This window comes from Neoarius graeffei, chromosome 11 (genome assembly GCF_027579695.1).
Source record: "Neoarius graeffei isolate fNeoGra1 chromosome 11, fNeoGra1.pri, whole genome shotgun sequence".
Lineage (NCBI taxonomy): Eukaryota > Metazoa > Chordata > Actinopteri > Siluriformes > Ariidae > Neoarius > Neoarius graeffei.
Window position 1 is genome coordinate 29,535,039 of NC_083579.1, and position 22,499 is coordinate 29,557,537.

Sequence of the window (22,499 nt, forward strand, 5' to 3'; positions counted from 1 at the left end):
CTGCCAAGATAATTCTCCTTTCCAGGCAGGTTTTGTGTAAGAGTATTTCACTTACTTTAAGCATTTTTCCCTCAATTATCTTAAGGTATTATAACTTGTTATTGAGATTTTATTACTGGTTATGAGTAAGTTCTGTCTTAAAATGAGAATTACCATAATTTCATCGGTGTTATATTAACCATGACAAGCTTGTCAAAGTCAGAATTTCTTATTTCAAGCATCTTATCCTTTCTTTTAATCTCTTAACACAAAACAGATAACTAAATTAAATTAATTGTTGTATTGTCAATCTGGCAACAAAAATAGGCTACAAAATGGATTGGTTTGTTGTTTTGATTGATTTATTTGGCGGTCTCAGTTAGTATAAACACTTACTTAAACAGAGCACACCAATATGCCCAGATGAAATAGTCAAACTGTTGGCTGCACTGCAAAAAATGATTTCTTGTTGAGAGAAAATATCTTTAATATGGGTGAATTTATCTATTATTTCTTATTAGAAGTTTACTAGAACTCAAATATAAGATTATTTAGCTTACTTTGAGACACTTTTACTAATTTCAAGCCTTAAATTTTCTTATTCTATTGGCAGATAATTTTGCTCATTTTAAGCATTCAATTCTAGAAAGAAGCAAAATTATCTGTCAATAGAATAAGAAAATTTAAGGCTTGACATTAGTAAAAGCGTCTCAAAGTAAGCTAAATAATCTTATATTTGAGTTCTAGTAAACTTCTAATAAGAAATAATAGATAAATTCACCCATATTAAAGATATTTTCTTTCAACAAGAAATAATTTTTTGCAGTGTGGGGGACAAAGTATCTAGCATGTTAAAGTGAGTAGTACAAATCTACTTGTTTTTAGTATAAATACACTAGTTTTAAGACATCTGTGGGGTTTCTTACTTGTTTTTAAAAATCTTGCCAAGTCAAATTTTCTTGTTCTGTTGGCAGATAATTTTGCTTATTTTAAGTAAAATATTCCTCATTGTATTACTTTTTTTTCTTGTTTTTGTAAGCCGGGTTTTTGCAGTGTAAAGTTGTGTTTATATATCAGTGACCAGGCCAAGAAGAGACTTTTACTTCCGCAATGAATGTGAGTCAGATGACGTAAGGGGGGGAAATGGGCGTGGTTTTGCCGACTGGTGTCATTGCGGAAGTAGCGGTCATATGATTCGTTTGAAGCAGCATAATGAGAGAGAATGAGCAGGAAAACAAACCTTGTTGTATTTTTGTTCATTTCGTTCTGTGTTTTTGCTTGTTTGGGTGATGAGACCTACTTTATAGATGATGGTGGTGGATTTGGACGGACATTTGATGGTATTGGGGGTTTGAGTGGTGGTGGGGTAAGAGGAACTTTTATTGGTGTTTCACTGAAAGCTGCCAGTCTGTGCATTATATGATCATTTTTAGTTTGACTTCACTGTAAAATATGAGATGCATAAAACAGAAAAGTTAATACTCCTAATCAGCAGAAGATGAGAAATGTCAGGAAGTGCACACTTCCAATTACTGAAAAGTTTTATTGCCTGATTATTTCATACACTGTGTCATATTAAGTTCCTTACTCAGACACAGGACGCATCTGGAAACATCTGTCGGCCTGTTATATATTGTGTTTGTATGTTATCTAGTTTTTGTGGTGTACATTTGTATTGTAAACAGCAAGAGATATTTCTGTTCATGTTCAAGGAAAATTCTACTCCAGGTATTCCACAACTTGTTAGAGCAGAACTTCAGGGTTGGCATTGATTGCAATAAAGCTTTGGAAGCTGATCTGTTTGAACAGAGTGTACACATGAGGAAGTGTGTGTGTGTGTGTGTGTGTGAGAGAGAGAGAGAGAGAGAGAGAGAGATGGACAGTAGGATGCATCAGTTGCCCTCACTTTCATAAAATCTGATGCATTTTTGTTTGGGTGTTCCTTTTCACCAATAAAGACATCCTGTAAAATTTTTTGACCATATTCAAAAGTCTAATGGTGGCACCTTGAGGTTCATTTTTTGCCAAAAAACGCTTATTTTATGTTTTCGCGTAAGGTTTGAATCACAATGTTGGACTCCATTTATTGATTTCTTGTGACCCAGAGATCATGTTAAGAACCTTTGCAAGGGATTGAGAAGCATTAATGTGATTCATAATACATTTGTATTGTTTAAAAGTAGTTGAACAATGATTCAATGAACAGCTAAAACTCAAACTGTGCTTGATAATATATTTAGAATATGTACTAAAAATTTGTATCTAAGATATTTGGTATACTCTATAAGGTGCCATAATGTTTCATGAAAAGTGATCGAAATTTTGTCATAAAAGTCATAAAATAGCAGCTTTTTCCATAACTTTGAGCTCCTGGTGCCACCATTAAACTTTTGAATTTTGTCAAAATATTTCACCCAGTGTGTTTTCTTACCAAAAGGAACATAAAAACAAAAATGCATCATGATCGGAGGAATTTTTCATTTTTAGGCGGCAACTGATGCACCCTAATGGACAGACTACTAAAGTGCCGCTGCATCGCTCTCTTGAAGTAGACATTAAGTGAGGGATAAATCTCATTGTGGGTAAGGTTAACTGATGTGAAAGCATTGATGAAAAGACACAAAACTTAAACTCAAATGTAGTTTTTCCTTGAAGACAGTGTATATACTTTTATTGTTATCAGTAACATTGACACTTAGAGATGTACACTGGTCAGCCTTAAAATTAAAAACCCTGACAGGTCAAGTGAATTACATTGAATATGCCATGGCAGTGGCACCTGGAAGTGGGTTGGATATATTGAGCAGCAAGAGAACAGTTGGTTCTTGAAGGCTAGCCCATATAGTCCAGTCCCGCAGATGAGCCACTGTAGCACAAGCTGCTGAAAAAATTAATGCTGGCTAAAACAGAAAGGTGTCAACATAAACTTTTTCAGCAGTTTGTGCTACAGGAGGTCTTCTGTAGGATTGAACCATATGGCCTAGCCTTCATATCCTGCGTGAATCAGTGAGCCTTTGACACCCATGACCCTGTCGCCAGTTCACTGGTTGTCCTTCCTTGGACCACTTTTGGTAGGTACTAACCACTGCATACTGGGAACACCTCATAAGATGTGCCATTTTGGAGATGCTCAGACCCAGCCATCTCACCATCCCAATGTGGCCCTTGTCAGTCACTCGGATCCTTACGCTTGCCCATTTTTCCTGCTTCCAACACATCAACTTCAAGAACTGACTGTTCTCTTGCTGCTTAATATATCCCACCCACTGCCATGTACCACTGTAACCACATAATTAATGTAATTCACTTTACCTGTCAGTTATAATTTTATGGCTGATCAGTGTGTGCATATAGCTCATTATGATTAATCTGTTTGCAGGCAACATCTCGCCTACTGGTTAGCTATGCTGAGCCATACAGGAGTCAAATTCTGGATTACCTTTTCAAGGTAAATGCTGTGTAATGTGTGAGTCATTTTAACAAAAAGTACATGTCATTAACATTCTCCTATATTTTTTTTCCCCTTTTTAGCCCAACTTTGGAGCTTCTTTACAAATCCTAAAAGTTGAAATTGGAGGTGATGCACAGACGACAGGTAGATTTCCAAACCCTGTAACCAAACAAATAATTTGGAGATGAATTGCAGGAAAGACGTTACTTTGCCACACTACATTGTATTGTTTTCTGTACAGATGGTACAGAGCCGTCTCACATGCACTATCCGAACGATGAGAATTATTTCAGGGGATACGAGTGGTGGCTGATGAGAGAGGCAAAGAAGAGGAATCCTAACATCACACTGATAGGTGGATTACACAGTAATGATTTGATTAGGCATTCACTGATATCAGTAACTACAGTAATGTTTGATCATATTACAATATTGTAAAACTGTAAATATATTCTGCTTTTGAAAAGCTATTTATGAGTCAGAGGATCAGTTTTACACATTATATTCAGGGGTACTGATATTTAAGGTTTCACTATCGCATTTACTATTTTTGAGCACATGCTATGCAGATAAGGAAGATAACTGAAAATGTGTTTGTTTCCTTCTTCACCGAAAGCAGTGCTCAAACATGGAAAAAAAAAACCCCACACTTGTTAAAAAATCCAGTTTACTGAAGGGGAAAGGACATGGGATGTCAAAAATCCCTTCTGATAGTGCTTTTCTTAGCAATAGTCCTCACTGCAGGACCGAAAGTCCCAACATTGGATCCGGATCTGACCCAAGCACTCCTATAAGCATACACAATGCTGTCGAATACAAAACAACACATTGAACAGACTCCTCCTGCTTAAAAAACTCCACCCCTTCTTTATTTATTTATTTATTTATTTATTTATATCAACTCTGCCCAGCTCTGTTCGTGTAGGAGGAGCTGGATGAGGTCTGACTCCACCCCATGGACTTTTTGTTCTGCAGTGAGGGGTATTTGCTTTTTCACTTTGTGTTAGTGTTGTCTAGCTGAACTTTGACCTGTGCCTTGGTCTTGTGAACCAATAGAAAACAAGTGGGTAGGATTGATATTTTTGGTCAGTAAAAATGGAGGGACTGCTTCTTATTAATGAGCATTCACAGCTGATTTTTTTTTTGCCCCTTTTCTATTTTCATACCTTTACCTGGTGCAAAGCTGGGAAAAAATATAAGGAATTTTATGTAATCTCTCTACCAGGATTTTCTTGTCAGCAATTTTGGGACCTCTGCATGTTTATCACACTTTTCTGAAACTGTTATGTGGCAAATGAACTTGTGATGCGGTTTTAAAATATAAGAATAAGTCTATGTTGAGAAGTGAGATATTACACACCTGTTTATTGATATATTTCTTTGGAAACTAAACTATCTATGCATAGAGATGATTTAAATAATGGCATGTGACTTGGTGTTGATGTGATGTAGGCCTGCCATGGGCGTTTCCTGGATGGGTGGGTCATGGGGACAACTGGCCCTATCACTATCCTGATATTACGGCGTCTTATGTTGTGTCCTGGATTATTGGAGCGAAGCAATACCATGACCTGGACATTGATTATGTTGGGGTAATTATTATTTTTATTATTATTATTATTATTATTATTATTATTATTGTTAGGAAAGTCTGATCAAGCTGAAATTTGGTGTACTGCACTGTTGGACTAATCTGTAATTGGAAAATTTTTGCTGAAAACTCTTGGTGGCCAAAATTGTTGTTTCGCCAAAATTCTTGGCAAGTGGAAACCAAATATTCGGACACTGGATGAAAAAGTATAAAACATGCTGGATTTAAAAAAAAATTGCTTATTTATTTATAATAAATAGATACCAGATCATGAGGAACAGGGTAGCTTCTTGGATAAACATTTTTACGTTTTTGCTGAAAATCTAAACTTGTCAAAGTTGGGAAAATTTTTGGTGGACAAAACTGTAATTAATTTTTGTTGTTGTAGTTGTAGAATTGTTTTCTATTTTTTACACAGATATGGAATGAAAGGAGTTTTAACAGCAAATATATAAAGGTAAGCAACTCCCTGTAATTCTACTTGTGTCTCTAGCAGCAGAGTTTGTACGCGTCAGAGTATTTTACAGTTTTTGTATGAGGTATAGTTGAGTAGAATGGAATCCAGTCTGGAAGATTAGACACTAGCACCTTGTTATAGGAAAAGAGTTTGGGAAATGTTAAGGAGTTGTCTTTTGCTTTGTTTTATTGTGAATAATTGTGTGACATGCTTTTCCCTCCTCCTCTCTGTTGCTGTTCCCTCATTAGATCCTGCGCTACACTCTGGATAAGAGCGGCTTGGAGAGAGTCAAAATCATCGCCAGTGACAACTTGTGGGAGCCAATCACACTATTTGTGCTTCTGGATCCTGAACTCAGGAGTGCTGTGGATGTGCTTGGGTAGGACACACACTCCAATGTTCTCCTGTTAATAAACATGAATGAACAGAAACGATGGATGGATATCTCATCTCATTATCTCTAGCCGCTTTATCCTTCTACAGGGTCGCAGGCAAGCTGGAGCCTATCCCAGCTTGCCTGCGACCCTGTAGAATAGGATAAAGCGGCTAGAGATAATGAGATTAAAAAAAAAAACCTCACACACAAAGTACATTAATATCAAGGAGCTAATAAGGAGTAGCAGCATCCTTTCCTCTAGAAAAGCTTTTTCTTGAAACGTTCTAAAAGTCCTAGATGGTTTGTTGAATGTTGGCTCATTTTTCAAGAAGAAAATTTCAGTATCTGCTTTGCAATGTATGTTCAAGAACTTGCCATGAAATTAATCTTGAGTAATATTGTTGAACTCTGACAGTAGTCCTGGCTTTATTATCACAGGCTTTATTAATTAATGCACTTATTCTAATACTTTATATTCACACTGACTTGTATGGCAGACTTTACATGATGATAATCTAAAGCTAATTATTTTAAGTGTTTTCTTTGTAAAAATATATCTCTGATGGGGTAAGCTTTACTGTAAGGAGACCTTCGTGGAAGGAGTCTCCAGTGTCAGTGCTTTGTAACGGACAAAGTCAAATCTATAAGAGGAGGAGGCGGCTTTGAGAAACAGCAGGAGATGCTGGGCAGTAATGGCCAGTAATGGTTCATGTCAGTTGTTTTGTATGACGGTGTGTCTTTGAGCCCGTATCAGAGATTTGACGTCTACGAAACAGACTTTTCACATTGTCTTATGTTATCTAACTGCCTGACAAAAATCACATGAGCGTACTGTATATGAACAAATGTCCATAGATTGACTTGTACAGTATATGGACTCTAAAACATGCCTTCTGTGCAGTGCTCATTATCCTGGAACAACCACCGTACCTGAAGCCTTGTTCCTGAAGAAGCAGCTGTGGTCTTCTGAAGACTACAGCACCTTCAACAATGATGTGGGAGGAGGCTGCTGGGCGCGAATCCTCAACTGGAACTACGTCAACGGCAGGATGTCTGCGTATGGCTGCTTTTCTTATATCTTGCACTCATCCTGGTGACCAAGCCAAAGAACTTGCATTTGCAATTTCCTTGTAATCAGTGCCCTCTAGGGGACAATGTTATGTATCTGGACAGTCAGAGACTGAAATTACAGTGGTGCTTGAAAGTTTGTGAACCCTTTAGAATTGTCTATATTTCTGCATAAATATGATCTAAAACATCATCCAATTTTCACGCAAGTCCTAAAAGTAGATAAAGAGAACCCAGTTAAACAAATGAGACAAACATATTATATTTGGTCATTTATTTATTGAGGAAAATGATCCAATATTTTATTATTATTATTATTATCTGTGAGTGGCAAAAGTATGTGAACCTCTAGGATTAGCAGTTAATTTGAAGGTGAAATTAGTCAGGTGTTTCCAATCAGTGGGATGACAATCAGGTGTGAGTGGGCACCCTGTTTTATTTAAAGAACAGGGATCGATCAAAGTCTGATCTTCACAACACGTTTGTGGAAGTTTGGACTCCAACAATCCAGTCAGACAGATTGTGCACAAATGGAGGAAATTCAAGACCATCTGTGAAACATGGTGGTGGTAGTATCATGGTTTGGGCCCATTTTGCTGCATCTGGGCCAGGACGGCTTGCCATCATTGATGGAACAATGAATTCTGAATTATACCAGTGAATTCTAAAGGAAAATGTCAGGACATCTGTCCATGAACTGAATCAAGAGAAGGTGGGTCATGCAGCAAGACAACGACCCTAAGCACACAAGTCGTTCTACCAAAGAATGGTTAAAGAAGAATAAAGTTAATGTTTTGGAATGGCCAAGTCAAAGTCCTGACCTTAATCCAATCGAAATGTTGTGGAAGGACCTGAAGCGAGCAGTTCATGTGAGGAAACCCACCAACATCCCAGAGTTGAAGCTGTTCTGTACGGAGGAATGGGCTAAAATTCCTCCAAGCCGGTGTGCAGGACTGATCAACAGTTACCGGAAATGTTTAGTTTCAGTTATTGCTGCACAAGGGGGTCACACCAGATACTGAAAGAAAGAAAGAAAGAAAGCACAACTTTATTCATCACACACTTGTGAAATTTCCTCTCTGCATTTAACCCATCTGAAGCAGTGAACACACACATGAGCAATGAGCACACACACACATACCCAGAGCAGTGGGCAGCCACACTAACAGCGCCCGGGGAGCAGTTGGGAGTTAGGTGCCTCACTCAAGGGCACCTCAGCCCAAGGTCATCCCATATTAACCTAACCGCATGTCTTTGAACTGTGGGGGAAACCCACGCAGACACGGGGAGAACATGCAGACTCCACACAGAAAGGCCCTCGCCGGCCGCTGGGTTCGAACCCAGATCCTTCTTGCTGTGAGGGGACAGTGCTAACCACGTACGCCACCGTGCCGCCCAAAGCAAAGGTTCACATACTTTTGCCACTCATAGATATGTAATATTGGATCATTTTCCTCAATAAATAAATGACCAAGTATATTATTTTTGTCTCATTTGTTTAACTGGGTTCTCTTTATCTACATTTATGTAGGACTTGTGTGAAAATCTGATGTTGTTTTAGGTCATATTTATGCAGAAATATAGAAAATTCTAAAGGGTTCACAAACTTTCAAGCACCACTGTATACAGAGTTCTTAAATATTGTTACTATTTAAAACATAATTGGAAACGTCTGTTCACAGACATTTTAGATTATAGCTTTTTTTTTTTCCATGCATATGTTTTTGTTTTTCTCTTTGGTAGTCTAACCTTGATGGCATGGTGCTACAGTGGTTAGCACGGTCACCTCACAGCAAGAAGGTTCTTGGTTTGATCTTTCTGTGTGGTGTCTGTGTGGGTTTCCTCCGGGTGCTCCGGTTTCCTCCACAGTTCAGACATGCAGTTAGGTTAACTGGCTACTCCAAGTTGCCCATAGGCGTGAATGGTGAGGGGAGAAAACCTCTATAATCCAGTAGCAGGCAGAGGGAAACCACTACTGTAATTTCCCTAGAAGCTGAGAGAAAACGCCATCAGAGCGGCCATGTCACTGTTGTGATATGCCAAATGGAGAGAGAGTAACTTTTTAAATATCCTACTTCAAAATACATAACATTAGACCAAAATCTGAATATTTAATACCAGGTGAGTAATAACCGAGACAAAGTCTAGGTTATTATTTAAATAATATTGGTTGGCTTTGAGCACAGTCACTAACGGCCCCAATACACAATCCTCCTCGATCTTCTTTTCCTACAAGTTATGACATGGAAAAATCCCAAAGCTGGGGGTTCCCCTGTTAGAAGTCATGTAGTTCATAAACTGCTGGTTCCACAGCCAGTCTACCAACCTTATTTTGATCATGAATCAAAGATTACTCAGCCCAACACGTTATTCAATTCAAGTCGATGATATTGATCCAAACGGTCGATTTTTGCCCCCTCCAACTAAGAAGAAAGCTGCCAGTCTACTCCACTGAGCGCTATATAAAATCTGGAGAGCTCATAGGCTCGTCAGAGTGAAGCCATCTGACTGCCATCTTACCACTCACATCGCATGTATTTGGCATGTGTTGAACCATCGTATCCGATCAAATTTGCCTCAAGAAAAGTGTCTCCTGACCTTTTTTCCCCTCCTTTCATTACCTCTTCTTATTTATTCACCTTTACCCACATTCCTTACATATCTTTTATAACGTTGTCCTTTCCTGTTATTTGGGTTTTTTTTCTTTCCTTTCTCAATCCAGTCTCTGATCTTTTTTTTTTTTTTTGAACTGCTTTTTTTCCTACTATATCTTTGGGAAGATTATTTCACTTTTTCTCTTTTACAATGTATCTTTCTCTTGTCTATCTATTATACCAACACAAAGGCTGTACAATACTTTTTCTTTTTAGGACAGTTGTTGAAACAGGATTATTTTCTCATGTTTGCCATTTTCACTTCAGTCTCAGTCATGTCTTACAGTCTTTATTGGTCACATAATTCAGTGTCACAATATTCATGCAGCTTGCGACCAATAAATCCTGTAAGACATGCCTGTGAGAATGAAGTAAAAATGGCAAATAACATGAGCAAATAATCCTCTTTCAATAACTGTCCTAAATAGAAACGAAGTATTGTACAGCCTTTGTGTTGGTATAATATATGGATAAATAAAAAGGAAGGAAGAACTGTATGAAAGAGAAACATACACTGTATAAGAGAAAAACTGAAATAATCTCCGTTGAAATAATTATAGTCATGAAGGAGCCGTTCAAAAAAAAAAAGATCAGAGATTGGATTGGAAAAGGAAAATAACAATGAAGGGGAGCGCTATAAAGAGATGTCAGGAATGTGGGTAAAGTTGAGAAAATAAGGAGGTAATGAAAGGGGGAAAAAATTACAGAGATCCTTTTCTTGGGGCAAATTTGATCAGATGCAATGATTTTAAACACATAAGCAAAATACACACGATCTAAAATGGCGGCCAGATGGCTTCACTCATCTCTACAGCGAGGAATAGGCTATGAGCTCTCCAGACGTTATGTAGAGCTCAGTGGTCTACTCCGCCGGTGCTGCCATTTTGGAAATCACATGATCTGTTGCTGCATGCTGATTGGTTGAAAGGTGAGTGACATTGAATTCATCTGCAAGAAATCACACACCAATGTTTTAAAAGTGTACTGTCAAAATGAGTAACAAAAACAGGACTAAAGGCTCACAACACACCATGTCATGGTATGGAAGGGTTGGAAATTAAACAAGTAGTACACAAAGTCTAAATTTATGCTTCAAGTCATTATTCTCAAGTTTATTTGGGCGCGCTGATTGTGGGATTCTGATCGGTAAAACAGCACGGTGCATAAGGTTCACGAATACCATTCGAGCTTTGGCCAATCAGTGCACAGGAATGCAATCACGTGATTTTCAATCATGGCGGAGGAGACAAAACATTTTGGCTCAATTCAGAAAATCGGCAGCAGGGGACACGAATATTGATTTGAAGTTAATGAAATGTTTGTTCAGGAAACCTTTATTGTTTTGTGATCAAACGGAGACCTACATTGTATGTGGAGTGGACCATTCATGAATTACAGCTTTGAGGATTTTTCCATGTCCTCATTTGTAGAAAAAGAAGATTGAGGAGGACTGTGTATTGGGGCAGGTAGCAACTGTCGTTTTGAGTGGTAGATCAGATATATTCCATTCAGCTAGCATGATATTGAACTCCTATTCGACTTGTTCAGACTCATGCTAGCTGAATGGAATATATCTGATGTACCATGAAAACAAAAAAGCTATTATTGTTACACTCTTCATATCAGCATTCTTGAAGGCCAGCACTAGCTTACCTGTGAGTCGGCGCTGTCAGCGCATCAGTGAAGTCACCTTCCAGCCAGTGTAGCGTTCATCAGTAGTGTTAGTGAATGCTAATAAAGTGATCAAGCCAGTGCTATCGAGAGCAAGTAGCCCAAGCTAACGACCGAGAAACTAAGATTTCTGTCTCTGGATTCTTCTTCCACGCATGCTCGCCACAGTATTTTTCCACTCGGACTTAAGTATTCATTTCCCTATGTAATTTACTTTTAAAATCAACATCGACAACTACTCACAACGGAACGACCTGGCACCCTGCTGCTTATCCCTTGCAAAATCCTTTGCCCTGTCGCTGATTTGGTGTGTCCAAGTTGTTGCTGAGCTCAAGTCCCAGCTCTAATAGTAACGGTTCACCACTGCTTGTAAATTTCCGTGAACAATATCTAATGAAGTTTTGGTAGCCTTTCAGGTGTTGCATGTCTCTCTTTTTCCCCGGCGAACAAAGAAATGCTTCTGTGCATGCACAGCAGAAAACTCTCATTGAATATTCGCATCAGGTCCGACGTGTTGTCTTGACAACCATGCAATATCGTAAACCATATTCACCACTCATTTTCCATTGGGTAATATATGTTGGATAAGCGATATGATGATATTGCATACTATCAAACCAAATGAATGAAACCTGCTAGAAGGGAATAGAACCCGTTTTTATTCCATTGAAAAAGTCGCCTGTATGTATAAGTCACCGATATTCACTGAGCCTGAGGTGGATAATTGTTTTAGTATAAATGCATGTGATTTTATTTTTTTTTTTAAATTCAGTCTTCAAGGACAGCATGCAAATGTAATAACGGCGCGGCGCAGACTTATCGCTTATCTACACCGAGTCACATACTTTTGTGTTTTGAAATCGATAAAATGAATCACAATTCTACTTTACCTTTTGAATAGTTTTAGACCAAACTTCGTAACATCTTTAGTGCTTTTACGGACACAATTTTCTTTCATAATTTGTAATTCTTCTTCACTTACGGTGACGAAGCGATCGGCCGCTGTTTTGCCAAGTCGCTCGAGGTGATTATCGAGAAATAGTCCGAATCTGTCGACCAGTCAGTGTGCACGATTTCCTATAATCACCTACATATTTATACTAAAGTAGTTTAGTCACTGAGGTGTATTTTCATCCATTTTTAGTCCACTATCATGTGCTGTGTATTTAGCTTAAATGTTATTCTGCGTTATACTGGGGGGCGGGGGGCTGCTGATGTACAGAATGCTTCAGTTTCACTTTAGAGCATTACATGTAATACAAGTATGCAGTAAAATGAGGCTTGGGGTTGATTTCTAAATACTTTAATACTGACTCTGTGTCTTGTTAGCACTATTTCCTGGAACCTGGTGGCCAGTTACTATCAGGATCTTCCCTTTGGCAGAGATGGGCTGATGACTGCTCAAGAGCCATGGAGTGGAAATTATGTTGTGGAATCACCCATTTGGATAACAGGTGCTGTATTGTACACTTTATTTAACAGAAATAAAGATCAGCATGCTAACATGCATGCTAAAAGTATATTCCTCTGATGTCGTCGTCGTCATCTAGCCCACACCACACAGTTTACTCAGCCTGGATGGAAATATCTGCAGACTGTCGGACACCTGACGTACGGTGGGACTTATGTAGCTTTGTCAGATCAGAATGGAAACCTGACTATAGTAATAGAGACAATGGTACGATTTTTCTTTTCAGGATACTCCGCTCAGAAGGTAGCGTTTTTTGTAATTTACCTTAACTTATTTAATTTTTTGTTTGTTTTTTCTTCTCCAGACTCACAATCACTCTGTGTGCATCCGGCCTCCTCTGCGTCGTTATAACGTCACACCGCAGAAAGCGACGTTCTCTTTAAAGGGGTCGTTTGTACGTATTATCAAACATTCAGTCATTTACATTGTCAATTCAGGTTTTTTGTTTGTTTGTTTATACAGAGAATTCTGGTTTGCCTGCAGGCCTCAGTTAGTGAACTGCAAGTATGGCATTCGAAGTTTGATTTCAAGACGAAAAAGCCCGTCTTCTTTCAAAAACTTGATCCTGTGAAGGTAAAGTAATTTAAGTAAACACTGATTAAATGTTTGGGGGTTAAAAATCTTCCAATTTTCACACAAATGTAGCTGAGGTTTGCTTTTTAACTTTTGCACTAGAGCTATGAGACGAATGTACAGTCAACTCTAGAATTATTGGCACCTTTAACCTTATAAAAAAAAAAAATTCAATAAAACATCTCTTCTTATCAGCCCTAGAAATTCTTATCAACAAAATGTAACTGAAGTGTAGCGCCCATGTTTATATTTTACTTTTATGTACTTTTTTGTATGGTCTTTTTTTTTAAACTTATTTTACTTCTATGTTTAAGTCAAACTCCCATTAGTCATTCATAAACATGATGACTAGCGAATAAAATTAACGTTCATAAAGCAGATGATTGCTGCAAAATAGCAAGATGCATCCATTTCAATTATTTTGTTTATTAAATCTTAGAATAATTTTTCAGTTAAGTTTGTCATATTTTTAGTAGTGCTGTCAAAAATGTCACGTTATTAACGCGTTAACTTGACTCAATTTTAACGGCGATAATTTTTTTTTATCGCGAGATTAACGCTCTGTGACATGATGTAGGTTTTTCATAAGCTTTTGAAACTGCCAGGAACTTGGAACAGCGACTTTGCTTAGAAAACCGATAGCAGCTAGACTGTAATGCCACGCCCCGCACAGCCAGAGTCCTCTGCCCCCCCCCCCTAAAGAACCAGCGCGGGCAGGGCGCGCTAGTAGAGATGGGATTTATGGCTCTTTGATGGGATCCGCATCTTTGTGATCCGTTCTTTGAAAAGAGCCGTTCAAAAGACTGGCTAATTTGGCTCTTTTTAAATATTTATTCAGTTTTAAGAAGACAGCGTCTAAAGAAGCCAGATCCCTCTGAACTGTAAACTCAATGCTATCCCAGAAATCCTTCCTGTAATATGCAAATTTGGCCGCCTCTGATTGGACAGCGCGACGCATCAACAGGCAGAAAGTGTAAAAGTACAAAATGTGTTAAGTGAGCTGAAACAGTAAAGATCAGATTCAATGCAATATTTATCAACGAACAACGGAGATTAAAAAAAAAAGATGGATAATTCAACAGTAGATCATTTCACTCATAGTTCTCTTGCTAGCCCCGCGCCGGTGCTCGGCTTAGGTTTCACTTTGCAGTGGCTGTGTCAAGACGTGTTATGCTTTGCAATAAAAAAAAAAACCATTGGTACAAAGCAAGCCCATGCACTTTTTTATGCTGATAAGAGAATTACAATGGTTTTTTATGTGACAAAAATGTGCGATTAAATTGCGATTAATCGCGAGTTAACTATGACTGTCACGACATTAATCGCGATTAAATATTTTAATCACTTGACAGCACTAATTTTTAGTGTCCAATTCAATGAATTAATTACACACTTTTTTCATAACCGTCCCCTTTCCCTCCATCTTCACCAAGGGTGCCAATAATTCTGGAGCTGACTAACTAACAAGTAGTAGACCGAGTAATCTGTCACAACCATAACCTTTCTGATGTGATCGAGGATACCTTGGGGCTTGGTGTGATCTTTGAACCTGAACAAAACTTCATAATGTAGCTGGACACTGTAACACTATGCAGGCAGCCATCTTGGATAATAATTTTTCTAGACATATCAGGTGAAAATTTAATCCGAATCACTTGAATCTGGTCTCGTTGAATTCAGAATTGAATGCTAAACAACATACCTTTTACAGAATTCAAATGTTTATCCGTTCTTGAGATATTACAAATCAAAGATTGAAAAACGGTTACATTTTTTAGAAAACTGCCATAATATTCTGTATGAGGATCACATGGTCCAAAATCAGCCTCATTAACCAATGAGATCAAATGTTTTTTTCTTAACACCCCCCCCCCCCCCCCCCCCCCCAAAAAAAAAAAAAGATATTTGCATGGAAATTGGCAGGCACATAGATGGTTGTATACTGAAGAATACAAAGTTTGAAAAATTAGTAAAAAACAATTATGCAGATTAGTGTTTAATTTAGTATTAAATATGCTAATTAGGTAAAACCGTTAAACCGTTACACTCTTAAAAGTTTCACCAGTTGGCTTTATTTGTGCAATATAAAGCTGATCTTAGCTTTCATTTATACATCACAAAGAAGTCAATGTTAATTATAAAATATGCATAAACAAGCATTGACTGTCATTCACATCTACCACTATCAAAATAAAAAAGTAATAAAGTCATAAAAGATTATTTCTAATACCCTCTTTGTGCTCTGTAGGCCTTTTGTATTTCTAAGTAGTGCCTACTAGTGTTGATCTGAAAGAATATAAATGATTATTTCGATTAATATTCACAGTTTAAGGCTAACCTCGAAAAAAACTGTCAGCCACATCCAATAAACAATTCCAATTAATTGACTTGAAATTGTCACCTTGTGTTTCTAACTGCCAGGTTTTAAAAATATCATTTCGACCACTGAGATCTCAGTATTTTTCATCAAAATAACCAGTTATATTCTAAATTGGCTATTTATTTACAGGAATCAGTTTGATTGGAAAAAATAAGCAGGTAAAGCTATGAAAACTCACTTCAAAGTCTCCCATGAATCAAAACTAGCAGATGGAAAAATTTTTTGCTGAATTCTTCATCAGAAACAGTGATGGCGAGAGAACATCCCTGTAAAAGTTATCTGATTGATCTTCATGAGTAATCCATTCGGAAACTGATCAGAAAAGAGAGAGAGCGAGAGAGCCTGAGCGCTTTCCCGTGACTCAAAAAGCACTGGCAGTTTCCCGATGTCACGCGAGCAGAGTTTTTACTCTGTTGTACCAACTTCAGCCTGCCGTTACTCCCAAAGTATTGAACAAATCTTAATGAGAGATTTTTTTGAAAAGCAGAGATTGTTTTTTTTTAATGATCGTATTCACGATAGAAAATATTCAAGAGTTAAGCAGTGACAGATTTGGAAACTTAGATGAGCGTCTGCATGCACAGTTTTCACACCACATCCAGCGAGCGTCTGATCTGCCTATTTCCCCCCCGGTACAATTTTGTCGCTTCATGTCCTTGGCCTCTCCAGGAATTTGAAATTGTCCTAAAAAAAGCTTAGTTATACAGATGATAGTGGTGGTGGCGGTGATGTGGTTCAACTTGTATGGTAAATAAGGTTGAAAAATGTATTTAAGCTGAAATGTACCTTAATGGTGATTTTAAGTATTTATGGACGTAATTATTTCTTTAATAATTTATGGACGAGACACTTTTGCGACTTGTTAGCTACAGCCACATAGATCCAGTGCAAATCTAAAGAAGCAAACACCAGACTCTAAACAAGTTCTGACTATATTTGAGGATTTACTCCATTTGAGGTAAATTTCTTTTAACATTCAAACAGCTCTCTGAAAGTACTAACCCTAAAAATAGCTCAATTTATTGAATTATCAGTTCAGAAAGATTTGTAGATATAACGTGCTGTAATGAAATCTGACCATCACAGGTATCTAATGGGACCTTCAGCTTGGACCTTGATGTTGATGAAGTTTACACAGTAACCACCATTACCACAGGATATAAAGGGAGTTACCCAGAGCCTCCTCCTTCCGCTCCCTTCCCTAAAAAATATACAGACGACTTCAATGTCAGTACGTGCTTGTGTCTCTTTCTCGTTAATTTCTGGTTTTGTATACAAATCTGTCATATAAGCATGCCTTGGCAGTTGGACTTGGTTTATCTGCATGATCACAGCCTACATATGAAATTAATTCATTATTATTATTATTATTATTATTATTATTATTAATTAAAGGATACTTCTAACCCACTTTTAGCTAAGTTTAATATGGGGGGGAAACAAGTCTATGAAAAGATGGTTCCCGTCCTCATGCTCAGTTACATAGGCATGCAATGATCAATCGTGATACAAATTTATGACTACTCAAATCGATGAAATTAAAAATTGAATCCCGATTATTATCAGGCTCCGTAATGTTTCATAGCTGTAACTGTGTTTAGACAGCAGAGGATTGATAACGTACAATAGCAGGAATACACGTGACTTTACCCTAGGTGGAGGTAGCACAGCTATACTGCCACAAAAACGCACCAAAAAAGGATCTAAAATGAGAGAGAGCTGCTGTGTGATTTGACTACAAATAGATTTAAGAAAAAAATCAGAGCTTTCTTTTTACAGACTGCTGAAAGCTGAACAGAAAAGAAAATAAGGTAGTAGAAATGTTCGTAAAAAGTTAAGAAAAGGCCTATTTGTTAACTTTTTAAAAAATTTTAATAAAAGGAATATTTTAGTTAATAAGCTATTATATTTTACTCCAACATTTACAAATGTGGGTGAAATAATGATTGTTGGTTATTAAGAAAATAAAATAAGGGTCGTGTGGGTTTTTTTTTTTTTAAACAAAAGGAATATTCAAGTTGATGAATAGGAAAATAAATGTTGCAGTTTTGGTAATAAAATTCTTTTTAAACTAGATAGAACTCGACGCCAACGGCATCGATGGGGATGCCTCCGCCTGGTAGACTACACGCCTTATTAAGTTATGATTTGGGGATGGACATTTGACCTCACAGTAATCTTGACCTGTGACCTTTTAACCTCAAAATCTAATCAGTTAATGTTTGTCCCCAAGTGCACAAATGGTGAAAGTTTGGTGAAATTCCTTTCATTTGCCTTGGAGATATTGTGTTCGCAAGGTTTTCGGACAGACACTTGACCTTACAGTGACCTTGACCTTAGATCTTTTGATCTCAAAATCTAATTATTTCATCTTTGTCCCAAAGTGCACAAATGGTGAAAGTTTGGTGAAATTCCTTTCATTAGCCTTTGAGATATGGTGTTCACAAAGTTTGGGGATGGACATTTGACCTCACAGTAATCTTGACCTGTGACCTTTCAACCTCAAAATCTAATCAGTTCATGTTTGTCTCAAAGCGCACAAATTGTGAAAGTTTGGTGAAATTCCTTTCATTAGCCTTTGAGATATCCTGTTCACAAGGTTTCGGGACGCATGCACGGACGGACAGACGGACAACCCGAAAACATAATGCCTCCTGCACCTTAAGGTGGCGGAGGCATAAAAATGGGGGGGGATCAAACTGTGAACCCAATATTTGTGAATCAGGTGAATTGTGACATGCGTGAAGTTATAGCTTCACCCATGTTATGAAGCATTAACACTGGAGACTCCTTCCAAAATTGTTAAACATCAAAAAAAAAAAAAAAATTCACTATTGCAACAGTTTTCTTTGTTGACAAATGTTTAATTTGTTTACTGTTAGGTTTTGATTATGTAGCGCGTTCACCATCTAAATCCCAGTTGCTATAGAAACATTTTCAGGTTTGGAATACACTCACTGGCCACTTTAATAGGAACTTCTTCTTGATTCTAAGATTCCTGTTCTTGGCTGCAGGACTGGAACCCAATGTTCTGCTGTTGCATGCTGAGATGCTTTTCTGCTCACCACAGTTGTAAAGAGTTGCTATGAGTTATGATGTCCTTCCTGGCAGCTTGAACCAATCTGGCCATTTTCCTCTGAGCTCTCATCAACAGGGTGTTTGTTTCCACCCATAGAACTGTCGCTCACACAATGTTTTTTTGTTTTTCACACCATTCTGTGTAAACTCTAGAGACTGTTGTGTGTGAAAAACCCAGGAGATCAGCAGTTTCTGAAATACTCAAACCAGTCCATCTGGCTCAAACCAACACCCATGCCACAGTGAAAGAAACTCACACTTTGAGAACAGTTTTTCCCATTCTGATGTTTGAAGTGAACATTAACTGAAGCTCTTGATTTGTATCTGCAGGATTTGATGCATTGTGCTGCTCTCAAGGGATCAGCTAATTAGATACCTGTATAAAACAGCAAGTGGATGGGTGTTCTAATAAAGTGGCCAGTGTGTGTTCTCCTATAGTGTGGTGTTCTTTTCCTGTTTCTAAAAGGGAACCCGTACTTCTCTGAGGCGCCACACTTTGCTGATCAGACCGGAGTGTTTGAATACTTCATGAACCTGACGGATGCCGGCGCTCACGTTTACACGCTGCGTCAGGTGCTCACTCAGAGGCCGGTAACGTGGGCAGCAGATGCAGATCAAACAGTCAGTGTCATCGGAGATTATACCTGGTGTGTATTCAGAGTTTTGGTTACTGAGCTGCTCGGTCTGTTTCTTCTTTATGTGCTCCAAGTACAGAGGAGGTGTGCTGATTTAGGAAAATAATCAACCGCAGGGTGCAGAGATATAGCCTGACATGAAGCAGTTACTGTTAACATCATGTCCCAAAGTGTTTTATTCCTCTTTTACTATAGCAGTTTGTCTCTAGCCTGCCATCTGATTGGTCATGAGGTGAAAAAAAAAATGTGCATCCTAACATTTTAACATTTGTGCAGTTTTAAAGCCTCTTTTCATCTTTGGCTTGTATGCAGTACATTATCTGTAGCAGAGGATTATTTTATTTTATTTTTTTAAAAACAAAAGAAGCCCCTGATGATCTGAAGAGCTTTATTTTTTGCAGGCAGAATCTGAGCGTCTCTTGTGAAGTGTACATGGAGAACGAGTACACCGGAGGTGTGTTTGTGGCAGCGAGAGTGGATAAAGGAGGAGGATCGATCAGAAACGCACGGGGAATCTTCTTCTGGGTGTTCGCTGATGGAACATACAAAGTCACCAATGACCTCAGTAAGAGGGGGGGAAAAATGCTTTGTCCTTTTAATCATATCACTGTTTATAACTGACTTTACAGTACGTTTTAGAATTTGAATGCATTTGAGATGCCTTTTTAATTTCATCCTGGCACAGTCAGAGTGAATAATCACGACAGCTACATCATGTTCCTCTTGTAATAAGACAGATGCCGGAGGGCACATACAGTTACAGATATGAACTGTCAATATAGACAGATCTGATATGGGGGGGAGAATACAATACAAACAAATTTATAATCAATAAATAAAGAACTTTTATTAATAAATGCTTTCAATCTGACAGGTGGACAAAGTGTCCTGGCTGAGGGGTTGTCCGGAACCAGAGCTCATGTTTGGTACACTCTGACTCTGACCATCCAGGTTTGTTGATTTTTGTTTATCTATTTGAATTAAAAAAAAAAAAAGAATCCTCAAATGGAGTCTGTGACTGTCTTTATTTGCAGGGTTATTTTGCTTCTGGAGAGCTGAACGGCTACATGCTGTGGAAGGACGCAATCATTTTGACACCTAAAAATGGATGGGCGGCTATCGGCACGAGGACGTTCGAATTGGCTCAGTTTGATAACTTTGCAGTGCAAGCAGAGTAACAGCACAGTCTAGTCTTCATTTTCTATGAAGAACAATAACATGAGGATTATTGAGTTGGAAATACTGAGACATTTAACTTTTTTACAAGGTTGCCTCTTTTAATTAAAAAAAAAAATCCAGTTTGGCATCACACTGGTGTGATTTAACTTACTGATGAAATAGTCAGTGCGTTTACATGCACATCCAAATCGAGCTGCTGTCGGTAATCGAGCTAAGGGTCCCAGCAGGGGTGCCAGAGAAATCCAATCCTACATGCACACAAGCAAATCGAGCTATTGTTATGAGGTGCATTGTGCACCCGAGCCACAGGTGGCGCTACACGCCCCCATCGTGTTGGTACACTTCCGGTTGTCGTCATGAAGAAGAGCTATTCAAGAGTGTAAACAAAGTTATCAGTTCCGTGTTCTCCATTGCGTGTTTTTCTCCTGTCCATGAATTTTAATGTATTCAACTCCTTAAGCTGAATGAGCATGAACTCTGTCTCCTCATTGCTCCAGAAGTGCACGTTTCTGCTCGCCATTTTCTCTTCTTCGTTTGTTCCTCCTGACCTCTTCTGCTGCTCGCTACTACTGTTGTCATGCCGACCGAGGCTGTTGTGTTTCCCGCTTGTGGTCTCGTCACTCGTCACTTCCGGAAGGGGCAGTGCTGAAGTAAGCAGCTCGACTACGTAGCTCGATAGGGTTTACATGCACTAAGTAGCTCGGCAAAAATCGCATAATCTAGGTCGTGTAGCTCGATTACGAGAAATCAAGTTCGGTTCAATTTCAGCCGAGCTAAGGTGTTTCCATGGCATTTAGAACTTCGATTTCAGTCGAGCAACGGCAGAAATTCGATTTTCTCTATGTGCATGTAAACGCACTGACTGTGTGAGCAAGAGAGGTGTGTAAATTGCACTGAAATACAGAGTGTCCGTTGAATGTTTTGCAAATGAAATGCCTTAACTGAAAATATTAAAATATCTTGATGTATGTACAGTGTTTGATTTCAGACTTTATCAGTTTTGATTGATTTAAAAATAAATAAATAAAAACAAATTTCAGGAAACTGGCCAAAATATAATTTAAAAAGTCTCATTTAGAAACGGAGTGATCTCCGAAATATTTTTGATTGAAGAAAACATGGATCATGAACAACTTGAATATCATCATTCTGAATCTGGATGTTTGAAGGACCTACTGATTAAAAAATAAATAAAGATGGGTTTCTAATGATTTACCTGCTACTGTAAAATCGGTGCAATCAAGAAAGTAATTTTTTTAATACCATTAATTCCAGTTCCTTTTAATTCTATCGGTCTATGTCTGTTGGCCTGTTAAATAAAGGCCCCAAATTCACACTTTCTCTGTTGGCTTAAGCTTACAAGTAACAAATTAATACCCATATGTTTCAGAAAGTATGGCCATATTGGCATGACTTTATATATAAAAATCTCACACACGTGCTTGAAAGTTTGTGAACCCTTTAGAATTTTCTATATTTCTGCATGAATATGACCTAAAACATCAGATTTTCACACAAGTCCTAAAAGTAGATAAAGAGAACCCAGTTAAACAAAGACAAAAATATTATACTTGGTCATTTATTTATTGAGGAAAATGATCCAATATTACATATCTGTGAGTGGCAAAAGTATGTGAACCTTTGCTTTCAGTATCTGGTGTGACCCCCTTGTGCAGCAATAACTGCAACTAAACATTTCTGGTAACTGTTGATCAGTCCTGCACACCGGCTTGGAGGAATTTTAGCCCATTCCTCCGTACAGAACAGCTTCAACTCTGGGATGTTGGTGGGTTTCCTCACATGAACTGCTCGCTTCAGGTCCTTCCACAACATTTCGACTGGATTAAGGTCAGGACTTTGACTTGGCCATTCCAAAACATTAACTTTATTCTTCTTTAACTATTCTCATGGATTAAAGTTTTCCGTCGCTACGACA

General features: G+C 38.1%; 1 protein-coding gene across 1 annotated transcript; it reads left to right on the top strand.

Annotated features, from left to right (window-relative positions):
• Positions 1-1,148: 1,148 nt before the first annotated feature.
• galcb (galactosylceramidase b) lies at positions 1,149-21,531 on the top strand. Its single transcript, XM_060933702.1, has 17 exons — positions 1,149-1,345; positions 3,359-3,427; positions 3,511-3,574; positions 3,672-3,785; positions 4,883-5,022; positions 5,440-5,478; positions 5,727-5,857; positions 6,756-6,911; positions 12,577-12,701; positions 12,798-12,925; positions 13,023-13,112; positions 13,202-13,291; positions 16,758-16,902; positions 19,216-19,396; positions 19,786-19,949; positions 20,259-20,335; positions 20,419-21,531. The coding sequence occupies exons 1-17, from the start codon at positions 1,202-1,204 to the stop codon at positions 20,560-20,562; spliced, it is 2,001 nt and encodes a 666-aa protein (XP_060789685.1). The 5' UTR covers positions 1,149-1,201; the 3' UTR covers positions 20,563-21,531.
• The last annotated feature ends 968 nt before the right edge of the window (positions 21,532-22,499 follow it).